The sequence below is a fragment of the Carcharodon carcharias genome, chromosome 1, assembly GCF_017639515.1.
Source record: "Carcharodon carcharias isolate sCarCar2 chromosome 1, sCarCar2.pri, whole genome shotgun sequence".
NCBI lineage: Eukaryota > Metazoa > Chordata > Chondrichthyes > Lamniformes > Lamnidae > Carcharodon > Carcharodon carcharias.
In genome coordinates this window covers 267,472,716-267,486,088 of record NC_054467.1, presented here as the reverse complement: position 1 = coordinate 267,486,088, position 13,373 = coordinate 267,472,716, and the positions used below count along the sequence as shown (strand labels likewise).

The 13,373-nt window shown below is 43.5% G+C and overlaps 1 protein-coding gene across 1 annotated transcript in view; it reads right to left on the bottom strand.

Annotated features, from left to right (window-relative positions):
* Positions 1–13,373, bottom strand: part of LOC121276098 (disintegrin and metalloproteinase domain-containing protein 12-like) — a 772,855-nt gene that overhangs the window by 191,270 nt on the left and 568,212 nt on the right. The window contains exons 4-6 of the mRNA XM_041184044.1: positions 7,948–8,026; positions 7,044–7,120; positions 4,164–4,338 (exon numbers count right to left, since the gene is read on the bottom strand). Coding sequence (XP_041039978.1) covers positions 4,164–4,338; positions 7,044–7,120; positions 7,948–8,026 — 331 coding nt within the window. The remainder of the gene's footprint in view (positions 1–4,163; positions 4,339–7,043; positions 7,121–7,947; positions 8,027–13,373) is intronic.

Here is a 13,373-nt window from a genome sequence, read left to right as displayed (position 1 = left end):
CTGCCAGTACCTCTCAACTGAGTGAGGAGACCTATCAGTGGGCATTGCCAGGAAGGCCTCATTCTTCGATTTGACAACCTCCCTCACCGCTGATGTCCGCCAGCGGGTCCTAGGGTTGCCACCACGACAGGCACTGACTGTTTTCAAGCCACATCTGTTTGCGACCGCCTCACCAATTGAGGTCTTGAACATGGCTCATTCGGACTCCATATCCTTGACCTTGCCTGGGATACAAGAGAAATTCTTCCAGAGGTGGGAATTGAAATCATTTCGCACAAGCATTTCCAGGCAACCCTCACAGCACGCTTGGGCCTCCCCTGACTGTCCGGCCCATGTTCTACACGCCAAATCCAAATCACAGAAGTCCAATAACAACTCAACACTTGGGTTCAGATCAGGGAGGCCATTCCTTCCAATCACCCCTCTTCAGATACCCCATCCAAATCCAACCCTGCCAATTACCACCCAATCGATCTGCTCTCTATTATTAATAAAGAGATGGAAGGGCTCATAACCAGTGCTATCAAGCGAAATTTGCTCAGCAATAACCTGCTCACTGATGCTCAGTTTGGATTCCGCCAGGGTCACTCAGCTCCTGACCTCATTACAGCCTTAGTTCAAACATGGACAAAAGAGCTGAAGCCCAGAGTTGAAGTGAGATTGACTGCCCTTGACAACAAGGCAGCATTTTGCCGAGTTTGGCATCAAGGAGCCCTAGCGAAACTGGAGTCAATGGGAAAATGAAGATAATCTTCCTTCCATCAGAAAGTCAGAAGTGGGGATGTTCGCTGATGATTGTACAATGTTCAGCACCATTCGCAACTCCTCAGATACTGAAGCAGTCCCTGTCCAAATGCAGCAAGACCTGGACAATATCCAGGCTTGAGCTGACAAGTGGCAAGTAACATTCACGCCACACAAATGTCAGGCAATGACCATCCTCAACAAGAGAGAATCCAAACATTGCCCCTTGATGTTCAATGGCATTACCATCACTGAACCCACAGTATCAACATCCTGGGGGTTCCCATTGACCAGAAACTGAACTGGACTAGCCATAAAAATACTGTGACTACAAGAGCAGGGCAGAGGCTAGGAATCCTGTGACAAGCAAGTCACCTCCTGACTCCCCAAAGCCTGCCCACCATCTACAAGGCACAAGTCAGGAATGCTCTCCACTTGACTGGATGAGCGCAGCTCCCAACAACACTCAAGGGGCTTGTCACCACCCTCTTAGATTTAGGCTTGAATATTTGCAGAGGTGGAAAAGATCTCAGGTTCAGCCAAAATTGTACCAGACCCCTGATTCCATAAGGCGTGTTCCCAAACCCGACACCCACATTTTAATTGCGGGGGAGGGGGTGGAGAGGGAGTGGGGGAGAAGAGGAGCAAGGGCAGGTACACACTTGGAATATTGCGTGCAATTCTGGTCGTCACATTACTAGAAGGATATGGAGGTGTTAGAGAGGATGCAGAGGAGGTTTACCAGGATGCTGCCTGGTCCAGAGGTTATTAGCTATGAGGAAAGGTTGGAGAAACTCGGATTGTTCTCACTAGATTGAAGGAGATTGAGGGGCGACTTGATAGAAGTTTACAAAATTGTGAGTGGCATGGACAGAGTAGATAGTCAGAAGCTTTTTCCCAGGGTGGAAGAGTCAATTACTAAGGAACAAAGATTTAAGGTGAGAGGAGAAAACTATAAAGGAGATGTGCGGGGTAAGTTTTTTACACAGAGGGTAGTGAGTGTCTGGAATTCACTGCCAGAGGAGGTGGTGGAAGCAGGTACGATAGTGGTGTTTAAGAGGCAGCTTCACAAATACATGAGTAGGATGGGAATAGAGGAATACGGACACCGGAAGTGCAAAATGTTTTAGTTTGACAGGCAATATGATTGGCGCAGGCTTGGAGGGCCGAAGGGCCTGTTCCTGTGCTGTACTTTTCTTTGTTCTTTGTTCTTTGTTCAGGTTGTAGTTTGCTCATGCAAGGTTCCTGGAGGCAGTTGCATATTGAAAAGGTACAATTTTCATTAGTCACATGTGCAAAATCTGACTCGTGGGCTTCAGATCTTGGGGAAAAGGCGAAAAAGCTGCTGCAGTTATTTGGAGAAGTAGAGGCTGCTCTCTTGGATCGGTCCACGTATCGATTTGGAACAGTAAGGTGCCCTTTGGCAGAGATATGGTGCCATTTGGAATTGGTAAATATAGACGTGATTGTGTATAAAAAGTGGATAAGCTATGTGGAACTGTCAACCTCTGAAGGCATTTTAATCTGCTGCCTTCACTGGCGCTGGGTCAAAACCCTGGAACTCCCTTCCTAACAGCACTGTGGGTGTACCTACACCACATGGACTGCAGCGGCTCAAGAAGGCAGCTCACCACCACCTTCTCAAGAGCAACTAGAAATGGGCAATAAATGCTGGCCCAGCCAGCGAAGCCCATATCCCGTGAATTAACTTTTAAAAAAATCTTTTAAAAAATATAGCTTGCAATTAAAAAAACAAATCTGTGCTTCCAATTTCACTCTGTCTGTTGGCATAACATATAGGATTTGTGCTGCATGACTGATTCCACAACATATCATTATCACAGTTCACAGTTTGACTGACAGCTCCAAGTCTTTGCTGTGCAGCTATGAATAAAAATGCTTGCTTTTATATGGGATTAAGCACTTGAATGAAATGATGGTCTTTTATGGGATTGAGTAGTTAAAGAAATTTAAATGCCTTGAATAGGTTTTTATGAATGAGATTTTTGTTAAAAAAAAGTCTCTAATGTACACTTAGAACTTTATTTCATCTCAGCATGGCTCCTGAGACATGCCCATGGTGGATACTGGCTGAGTTAGCTTGGACATTGTAAAAGCAGTTTGCATGACTTGGCACTAAGTTGGCATAGGGGTATAAAGGGCATTGGGAGTGGGTAGAGGGAGATAGTTGGACATGGGGAGGTAGGAGGGGCCATGGGGGCATAGGTGGAGGCATGAGGTAGCATGAGATGGCATGGATGGGGCATAGGGAATATGTAGGGGACGTTGGAATGTGGGCAGTGAGGGCTAGAAGGCTTTTTTTGATTTCTTGTTTTTCTTAAATGTCTCAGAACAATGAGTCAGGCCTTTTGTACAGCCTGCCCCTGCAGCTTGCAACGCCTTTGGTTTCCTCTGCATTGCTTCCAGTGGGTAACAGGCCTATTTACACCTGATCCTGAAATTTTAGAACATCAAGGGCATTTTCGACCGAGTTGGGTTTGAGACTCAGGATTTTCCCTGAATATGCTCTTCTGACCGGACAGTGAGAATCCAGGCCTCAGGGTAAGATGTAGGAGGCGACGTGCCTGTCAGTTCACAGTTTGACTGACAACTCCAAGTCTTTGCTGTGCAGCTCTGAATAAAATGCTTGTTTTTATATGGGACTAAGCACTTGAACGAAATGATGGTTCTATAGGTAGCTAAAGAAATTAAAATGTCGTGAATGGGAGGAGGTTTGAGGAGAAATTATTTCACCCAGAGGGTGGCTGGGAACTAGAATTCAGTGCCTGAATGAGGCAGAAACTGTCATAACATTTAAAAACGTTGGAATGTTGTTGGGAAATGAGGTGGGCCAAGGGGTCCAATGGGTGCGGCTTTTTCTTTAGTTTCAATTTCACGTTTATCACTTTATCCATCCATAGAATTTCATCATTGGCTAGTTTGTTTGTGTGTTTTAGTGGAATATATTTCTCCTGAACTCTGCTGATCACTGTTTGTTTATCAGTAAATGATGAAATGTTTCAAATGGTGATAGGATGGGACAGATGAATAGAAGCAGATTGTTTACAGTAACTGAGGGTCTGGAATGAGAGGCCAGAGATACAGAGATACAAGACTAAATGGAGAAGATTTAGAATAGGCAAACCTTCTTCATACAGAGAATCGTGAGGCTCTAGGATTCACTTCCAGAATTAATGGTTGAGGCAGAAACTATGTTAACATTTGGGTTTAGGCAGGAGAGAGGGATGAGGGAAATGGGAATGGGAACATGGTGGGTAAATATGATTCGAACTTTTTGCATGAGTGGAGGGTAAGTCCCAACATGAGCTGATTGGACTGAATGGTGTATTTGTGGGTTATAATATATATATAGATCGTTTGTTGTTTTTAGTCAGTTAGCTGCTGTGCTCATTACTCACCCTCTGTGAACGCTGAAGGTGCTCAGTCAGGGTTAACACAGGGGAAGTATTTTTGACTCCACAGTTACTCGATGCTGGGGGGAGATCTTCAGGTCTGTATAACACATGTCGGCCAAGTTTGTCCCCCTCAAGATGCTCAATGATGTAAGTTCGATTAACGAAAACAATCAGAGCACTGGAAAGGAGAAAAAGGGAGACAAAACACAAGAGAGAAAGCACTAAATTTGAACCCTTCCTTTACTGAATAGAAATTAAGTCTCCAGTTGCACAGTGAGTAACTCTTACCCCACTCAAGGAACACATCCCAATACAGTCAAACAGTGAGTAATCCTTACTCTGCTGAATAAAATCATCACAGTACAGTTACACAGTGAGTAATCCTTACCCTGGTGAATAAACACATCCCAGTACAGTCACACAGTGAGTAATCCTTACTCTGCTGAATAAAATCATCCCAGTACAGTTAAACAGTGAGTAATCCTTACCCTGCTGAATAAACACATCCCTGTAGAGTCACCCAGAGAGTAATCCTTACTCTGCTGAATAAAATCATCCCAGTACTGTTACACAGTCAGTAATCCTTACCCTGCTGTATAAACACATCCCAGTACAGTTACACAGTGAGTAATCCTTAACCGGCTGAATAAACACATCCCAGTACAGTTACTCAGTGAGTAACCCTTACCCTGCTGAATAAACACATCCCAATACAGTCACACAGTGAGTAACCCTTACTCTGCTGAATAAACACATCCCAGTACAGTCACAAAGTGAGTAACCCTTACTCTGCTGAATAAACACATCCCAGTAGAGTCACACAGTGAGTAATCTTACCCTGCTGAATAAACACATCTCAGTACAGTCACACAGTGAGTAATGCTTACCCTGCTGAATCAACATATCCCAGTACAGTTACACAGTTTGTAACCCTTACCTTGCTGAGTAAACACATCCCAATACAGTTACACAGTGAGTTACTCTTACTCTGCTGAATAAAATCATCCCAGTACATTTAAGCAGTGAGTAATCCTTACCCTGCTGAATAAACACATCCCAGTACAGTTACACAGTGAGTAATCCTTACCCTGCTGAATAAACACATCCCAGTACAGTTACACAGTCAGTAACCCTTACCCTGCTGACTAAACACATCCAAGTACAGTTACACAGTCAGTAACCCTTACCCTGCTGAATAAACAAATCCAAGTACAGTTACACAGTGAGTAATCCTCAACCTGCTGAATAAACACATCCCTGTACAGTCACACAGTGAGTAATCCTTAACCTGCTGAATAAGCACATCCCAGTACAGTTACAGAGTGAGTAACTCTTACCCTGCTGAATAAACACATTCCAATACAGTCACACCGTGAGTAACCCTTACTCTGCTGAATAAACACATCCCAGTACAGTCACACAGTGAGTGACGCTTACCCTGCTGAATCAACATATCCCAGTACAGTTACACAGTTTGTAACCCTTACCTTGCTGAATAAACACATCCCAATACAGTTACAGAGTGAGTTACTCTTACTCTGCTGAATAAAATCATCCCAGTACATTTAAACAGTGAGTAATCCTTACCCTGCTGAATAAACACATCCCTGTAGAGTCACCCAGAGAGTAATCCTTACTCTGCTGAATAAACACATCCCAGTACAGTTACACAGTGAGTAATCCTTACCCTGCTGAATAAACACATCCCAGTACAGTTAAACAGTGAGTAATCCTTACCCTGCTGAATACGCACATCCCAGTACAGTTACAACAGTGAATAATCCTTACTCTGCTGAATAAAATCATCCCAGTACAGTTAAACAGTGAGTAATCCTAACCCTGCTGAATAAACACATCCCTGTACAGTCACCCAGTGATTAATCTTTACTCTCCTGAATAAAATCATCCCAGTACAGTTACACAGTGACTAATCCTTACCCTGCTGAATAAACACATCCCAGTACAGTTACACAGTGAGTAATCCTTACCCTGCTGAATAAACATATCCTAATACAGGCACACAGTGAGTAACCCTTACTCTGCTGAATAAACACATCCCTGTTCAGTCACAGAGTGAGTAACCCTTACTCTGCTGTATAAACACATCCCAGTACAGTTACACAGTGAGCAATCCTTACTCTGCTGAATAAAATCATCCCAGTACAGTTTAACAGTGAGTAATCCTTACCCTGCTGAATAAACACATCCCAGTACAGTTACACAGTGAGTAATCCTTACCCTGCTGTATAAACACTTCCCAGTACGGTTATACAGTGAGTAATCCTTACCCTGCTGAATAAACATATCCTAATACAGGCACACAGTGAGTAACCCTTACTCTGCTGAATAAACACATCCCTGTTCAGTCACAGAGTGAGTAACCCTTACTCTGCTGTATAAACACATCCCAGTACAGTTACACAGTGAGTAATCCTTACTCTGCTGAATAAAATCATCCCAGTACAGTTTAACAGTGAGTAATCCTTACCCTGCTGAATAAACACATCCCAGTACAGTTACACAGTGAGTAACCCTTACCCTGCTGAATAAACACATCCCAGTACAGTTACACAGTAAGTAATCCTTACTCTGCTGAATAAACACATCCCAGTACAGTTACACAGTGAGTAATCCTTACTCTGCTGAATAAACACATCCCAGTACAGTCACACAGTGAGTAATCCTTACCCTGTTGAATGAACACATCCCAGTGCAGTTACACAGTGAGTAACCCTTACTCTGCTGAATAAATACGTCCCAGTACAGTCACACAGTGAGTAACAATTACACCAACTGAACTAACAGGCTACAGGTTCAATATTTATGTCCAGTGTTCACTAAACTAAGTAACAAACTGAGGAGTAATTGTCAGGTTTTTTTTACCTGAGTCCTGAGCAGATGGTCGCAGAGACCTGGGATCCGGGGAATTTTCTGACGGAACCCTCGTAGCAGCAGCGGTACTGTAGAAAGATGGTTAAATTTGTGCATTAAAGTTCCTGATGTTATGTTACTCATAACATCCCATGGGAACTCACTGGCAACTTTTCCACATAAAAACATTGAGAGTGTCTCAGACAGCAGAGCCTGGGGTTTTCAGATTGACTAACACTGGAGAGAGACCCAGAGGAGGATGAAACAGAGGGTGTCAAGATTCATTGACAGTGGCCAGTCATCCAACAACCAGACCATGCTCCATGGTCACTGCTGAAACTAGAAATTTTTAACATTAATGCAACATTTGATATGTTAATGATAAGTGCCAAGTAACATGTGCAATACATGTGTGCCAGGCAATGACAATCGCCAACAAGAATGGATCCATCCATCTTCCCTTAACATTCACTTAATACCCCACCATCAACATCCTGGGGTCTACCATTGACCAGAAACTGAACTGCACCAGCCATATAAATACTGTGGCTACAAGAGTAGGTCAGAAGGTGGGAATTCTGTGAAGAGTCATTCATCTCCTAACTCTCCAAAGTCTGTCCATCATCTCTAGGGCACAAGTCAGGAGTGTGATGGACCATTCTCCACTTGCCTGGATGAGTGCGACTCCAACAACACTCAAGAAGCTCGACACCATCCGGGACAAGCAGCCTGCTTGACTGTCACCCCATCCACAGACAGTCACTCCTTCCATCTCCAACACACAGTAGCAGCAGTGTGTGCAATCTATAAGATGGAGGAACTAGCAGGAAGAGGGAAGAGGAATATATATCCACATTCAGTGCATTTAAAAATCAATGAATTTCAGTCTGGTTTCAGTTTCCAAGAATTTTCTCACCAGTTCAGTCTCCTTCTCTGTCACCAGAGTCCCATTTGAATCATAGTGCGATACCTGGAACCCTCTCGGCAAAAGGAGACTGGGAAAGAAAAACAGAAAGGAGCAAGTTTAGTTAGCACTAGTCTGTCCATGTAGGATGCACACTATCTGAACATGGGAGTGAGATATTGAGTGCTACACCAGAATAAACTCTACTAATATAGCAAGGGAAGAACAGAACAAAGCTGAGTTACCAAACAGAAATTTTGCTTGGTACAAACTTATTTCTCTATGTTCCTGATCCATGATATGTTCCCATTTTACAATTATTGCTCTGGGGGATGGTCTGACTTGTAGTAAAAGTTTCACTTCTCATTTGGAAAGTGCAGCTCCAGGTTGCTGTACGTGTACATCAGACTATTCTCTTCTTGCACCTATTGTCCTCTCTTGCAATGACAGTATTGCTGGGAGCTGGGAGTTCTCTCTACAAAAACCAAACTTTAGCCATGTAAGGCTAAAATTAATTTGACAGCAGGTTGGGCATCAATAAGTACTTTTGAAAAGGAGAAACAAGATGTACAGTGGAGCTAGGAGAGATAGAGTTCAAAAATACAGAATTAAGTGGGATCAAAGAAAATATCAAGAAGTCTAAGTTTAAAGTGCATATGCGCAAATACACAAAGTATGATAGCTGAAATTACAGATGATGTATGATGTATGATATGATGTATGTACAGGAAAATTCAAGGAAGAGAAAAAGAGTGGTAGTGGTTTTAAATATGGAAAACAGCTTTAACTTGACTTGGTCACCAAATAATGGGAAGGAAACAGACGAATAGATGTGCAAAGGAATGATTGAGATGTCTAAGAATTATAGAATAACGATAATAGGAGTATTTAACAGGCTGAGTATTAAACTGGGCAGTGATTGTTTTATATAATCATGTGATGCAGACATCATGGAAAGGTCGGCATTTATTGCCCATCTTTAAATGTCCTTTATACAAGGTCTTGTGGTGCAGTGGGCAGCCTCTCTGCTTCTGAACCAAATGCTCTGGGCTCAAGTACCATTCCAGGACTTGATGGCTAAGTTCATAACAACCAAACAGGTAAGACTGGGTGATATACCTGGTCAGCCAGGTGATGGGAAGAAATGCAGCCTTTGCTATCACTATCCATAGCTCCAACATATGTATAAAAGTGTATATTGCCACAGGACCTCAGACACCTTTGGGGGAGTGCCAGTTGACTCAGTCTGCTTGACGGCCAGTGTGAATCTGTTTGGTGCCAAAAGCATGGGATTCAATTCCTGTGCTGGCTGCGGTGGATTTAGGACCTGCCTCCTTGAACTGCCTGTGGTGGACGTTGTGTGCCATGAGTCAGACCTGCCTTCAGACAGAGAACTGAAGAAAAGGCCTTCAGAAGGTGATGCTCTGAACTGCAGCAGTCCTTTGGTGTAGATGCACCCATGGTGCTGTCAGGAAGGGAGTTCCAGGATTTTGAACCGGTGACAGTGAAGAAATGACAATACAGTTCCAAGTCAGGATGGTGTGTGACTTGGAAACGAACTTGCAAGTGGTCTTCCCATGCAGCTGCTGCCCTTGTCCACCTAGGCAGCAGAGGTTGAGTGTTTCAAAGGGCTGCATCTTCCGGTCAGCGAGCAGTGGCGGGGTCTGCTTGTCGATGTGTAAAATGATGCAGGCTGACGTCGGGCATGCATCCCAATGTCACCCTGCGGCATTTAGATTTTCAGTTTGGCAGACGCTCAGCCAAGTTGGCTGCATGCCCATCGAACTGTCAGCCTCCACTTACAGCCTTTACAAAATTAATTAACCCAATTAATGGACCTGCTCATCCAATCTTAAAGTTAGGCGGGCAGGCGAAGAGACTAGGCGACCTTCCGAAAAAACATGAAACCTCATCCACAGGCGGGATGAGGTTTCATGAGGGATTTAAAATGTGTGTAAATTTTTTTTTAAAAAGTAATTGCAATGTTCTGACTCATGTGACAGTGTCACATGAGGGGACATGTCAGGAATAATTTTTTTCTCCCTTTAATAAAGTTTTCAATCCTGAGCTGAGCTCCCTGAGGCAGCACTTTGCCTCAGGGAGATCTGTGTGCTCTTTCTCCCAGCTCAGGGAATCTCCCCCTGGCCGCACAGGGAGCCCACAGTGCTTCCGGGCGAACGTCACGCTGGGCGGGCATTAACTGGCCCGCCCACGGAAAATGGCGGCGCACCCCCGACTGAGGGCGCCGATCGGGAATCCGCCTGCACCCACACAAACCGCACCCCCCCACCGACAGGGGGAACATGCTGCCCAAAGGTGCTGCTGAAGGAACCTTGGTGAGCAGTGCTACACACTGCTGCCACTGTGGTGGTGGGGGAGGGTATATTTAAGAGACCGAATGGGATGCTGATCAAGCAGGCTGCTTTGCCTTGGATGTTGTTGAGTGTTTTTAGGGCTGCACTTACCTAGCTGCATGGAGCAAGGAGTCTAATTCCATGGAAGAATGCTTCACCAAAGTACTAAACTCAGGGAATTTGGCACCATGAGTAAAAGCTTCTGTTCTGGTTTTTAAATAGTAAAGAATGAAGAGTGGTCCAAGAAAGGAAGCAGGAGGTAACTCTTTCGAGTACAAACCCACTTCCATCTGTTTCAGATGAAGTTACATTGTTTCATAGTTTGCCATTGTGAGATTTGAACTCTTGATCTTGAGGTTACAAACCCAGTACCATAACCACTTGGCTATTTAGGCCAAGCAGGAAGCAGGAGGTAGTGGAAGCTGATGTCAGGAGGATTAAATTGAATTTAATAGCTTAATCAACCACGGGCTAGTTTCCAAAAAAGGAAACAGATGGGCAGCTGAGACCTGTTGTTTGAAATATCTGTGCCATGTGAAAAATTCAGGATGTGTCATATGTCTTGGGGGGACTACATGTGTTGGAAGGATCTCCAACTATTTGAGTTTAAGCTTAGAGTTTCGGGGCTTGAGGGACAGCTGGATCTGGGGAAAATCAAGGAGGCCTAGACTTGCCTGGATTATAGTTCTAGGAGTTGTCCATCCCATATGCAATCAGAGTTCATCCTACTAGATGGGTGGCCATCTGAACAAGTAGGAAGAGGCAGGAACTGCAGGAGTCTTTGGGAAGTGTGCAAGTCACAAATCGGCACTCAACATCAGAGACTGCTAGAGTGGCAACACCTTGTAGGAATGCAGTTCAGACCATGGCACTGATGGGCAAGGGACTGCACAGCACGAAACAATAGAAGGTAGAAGTGCAGTCAATATAGGAGATTCCATAATCAGGAGGCAGAAGGGGATTTCTGTGACCGTGAGTCCCTTATGGTGTGTTGCCTCCCTACACCCCAGTGTCATGAAGAGATAATAATGTCTATAATGTTATTGGAAATTATTTTTTAAAATAGAGTTCTAGTGAGGTCTGTGTCTATGTGTGTGTCTATGTGTACCTTAACTGGATTAAAGCCAGTTAGTCTGGGTGTTTTAATGTATAGCAGTTTTGAGATGTTAATTTGGTAAATGTAAGGAGGGTGAACAGTAAAATGTAAATTTGCATTTGTCAAAATAAACCATTCAAGACTGCAGGTGAAATATTACACCTAGCTATGTGCCAAGCAATGTGTTTATTTTTTTTTCATCTTACTAATAAAATTGGTGTGATGAATGGATATTATTGTTAGAAGAGGTAAAGTTAAAAGCCTAATGATACAATGGAAAATTTACATTTAAAGAGAAAGATATGTATAAAGGGGAAAGGTAGAGGCATTTTAAGATCCAACAAATGTGAGAAGCCTCCAGCCTGTAAGCCTCAAGCTGCTGTCTGCAAGGACCCAGAGCTGAAAGAAACTCATCTTGAATGCAACTGTCCAGGATGTGCTTTGCCAAGTGTCCGTTTAAATCTCCAACATTTACTGTTGCATTAACAAGGGTGTAACCGAGAGTCAGATTAATTAGTGGATTTTTGAAGTTACTACAGCAGTAATTTTGTAGACATATGTGTGTTTACAATATTTCTTGTATTAATAAATGTTTAATTTAGTTTTATTAAAAACCTCTTGAGACTTTATGGTCTTATTGCTACTGAATTGAAAGCCTGCATCTCAAAACAGACAAATTGCAAAACTTGGTATGACAGTTGTTTCAAGTTTCCCTCTAGGATTTGAACAACTCAGCCTTTACCATTGGCTGTGTTATAATACCAGGGTAAAGGATATCAAGGAGAAGGTGCAGAATATACTGCAGTGGAAAAGGAGTGAGCCAAGAGTTAATGTACACTTCGGTACCAAACACAAGGCAAGCACAGGTACTGAGGTCCTATCGTCAGATTTTGAGGTGCTCGGGAGGAAGTTAAAAAGTGGGACCTTGAAGATAGAAATCTCTGGTTTAGTCCCTGTGGCAAATGCTGGCAAGAATAAAAACAGGAAGATAGTGAGGATTAATGTGTGACTTGAGGCATATTGCAGCAGGGAGCATTTCAGATTCTTGGGCCATTGGGACCATTTCCGGGGCAGGAGGCACGTATTCAAAAGAGGCTGGTTTCACCTCAACAGGATTGGGACCAATGTCCTCACAATGAGGTTCACTAGTGTGTTTGGTGAGGGTTTAAACCAAATTGGCAGGGGTGGGCACCAACATATAGAAGTAGAAAAGAGGAACAAGGTGCAAAAAGGAGTGAGAGGGTTGGATAGTACTGGAGAAGGAAGTAGTTTCATTTTAGATAGGAGCAGATGAAGAACTACAATGATTACAAGGATAGGTTTATGGGGGGAGGTGATGGTGTAGTGGTATTGGCATTGAACTAGCATGCCAGAGACCCAGGGTAATTCTCTGGGGACCTGGATTCAAATCTCATCACAGCCAATGGTGAAATTTTAATTCAATAAAAATCCAGAATTAAAAGTCTGATAATGACCACAATTGTTGTAAAAAACACACATCTGGTTCAGTAATGCCCCTTAGGGAAGGGGAAACTACTGTCCTTGTCTAGTCTGGTTTACATGTGGCTCCAGACCCACAGCAATGTGGTTGACTCTTAAATGCCCTTTAAACAAGGGAAATTAAGAATGGGCAGTAAATGCTGGTAGCCAGTGACACCCATGAATGGATAAAAAATTACAATGCCTGTCTGTAAACACAAACCATTGACTTTAGTGGCACCAGTAAATCCCACCAGCAGGCAGGGCTGGGAAATCCTGCCCAAAGTGTAAGGGACAAGGTTCATGAGTTGTGGAAATATGATCTAGTGGTCATAACAAGGGTGACATTGGTGAAGACTGGTGTTTAGTATTTACAGATTAAATGTTTTGAGAAAATAGAGAAGGGAAAAAGTGAAGTGGGGTATCAGCACTGATTAGTGAAGACATTGTAGTGCTGGAAATAAGAGAGGTTGTCCTTGAGGGGTCAAGGACAGTATCCATTTGCTTAG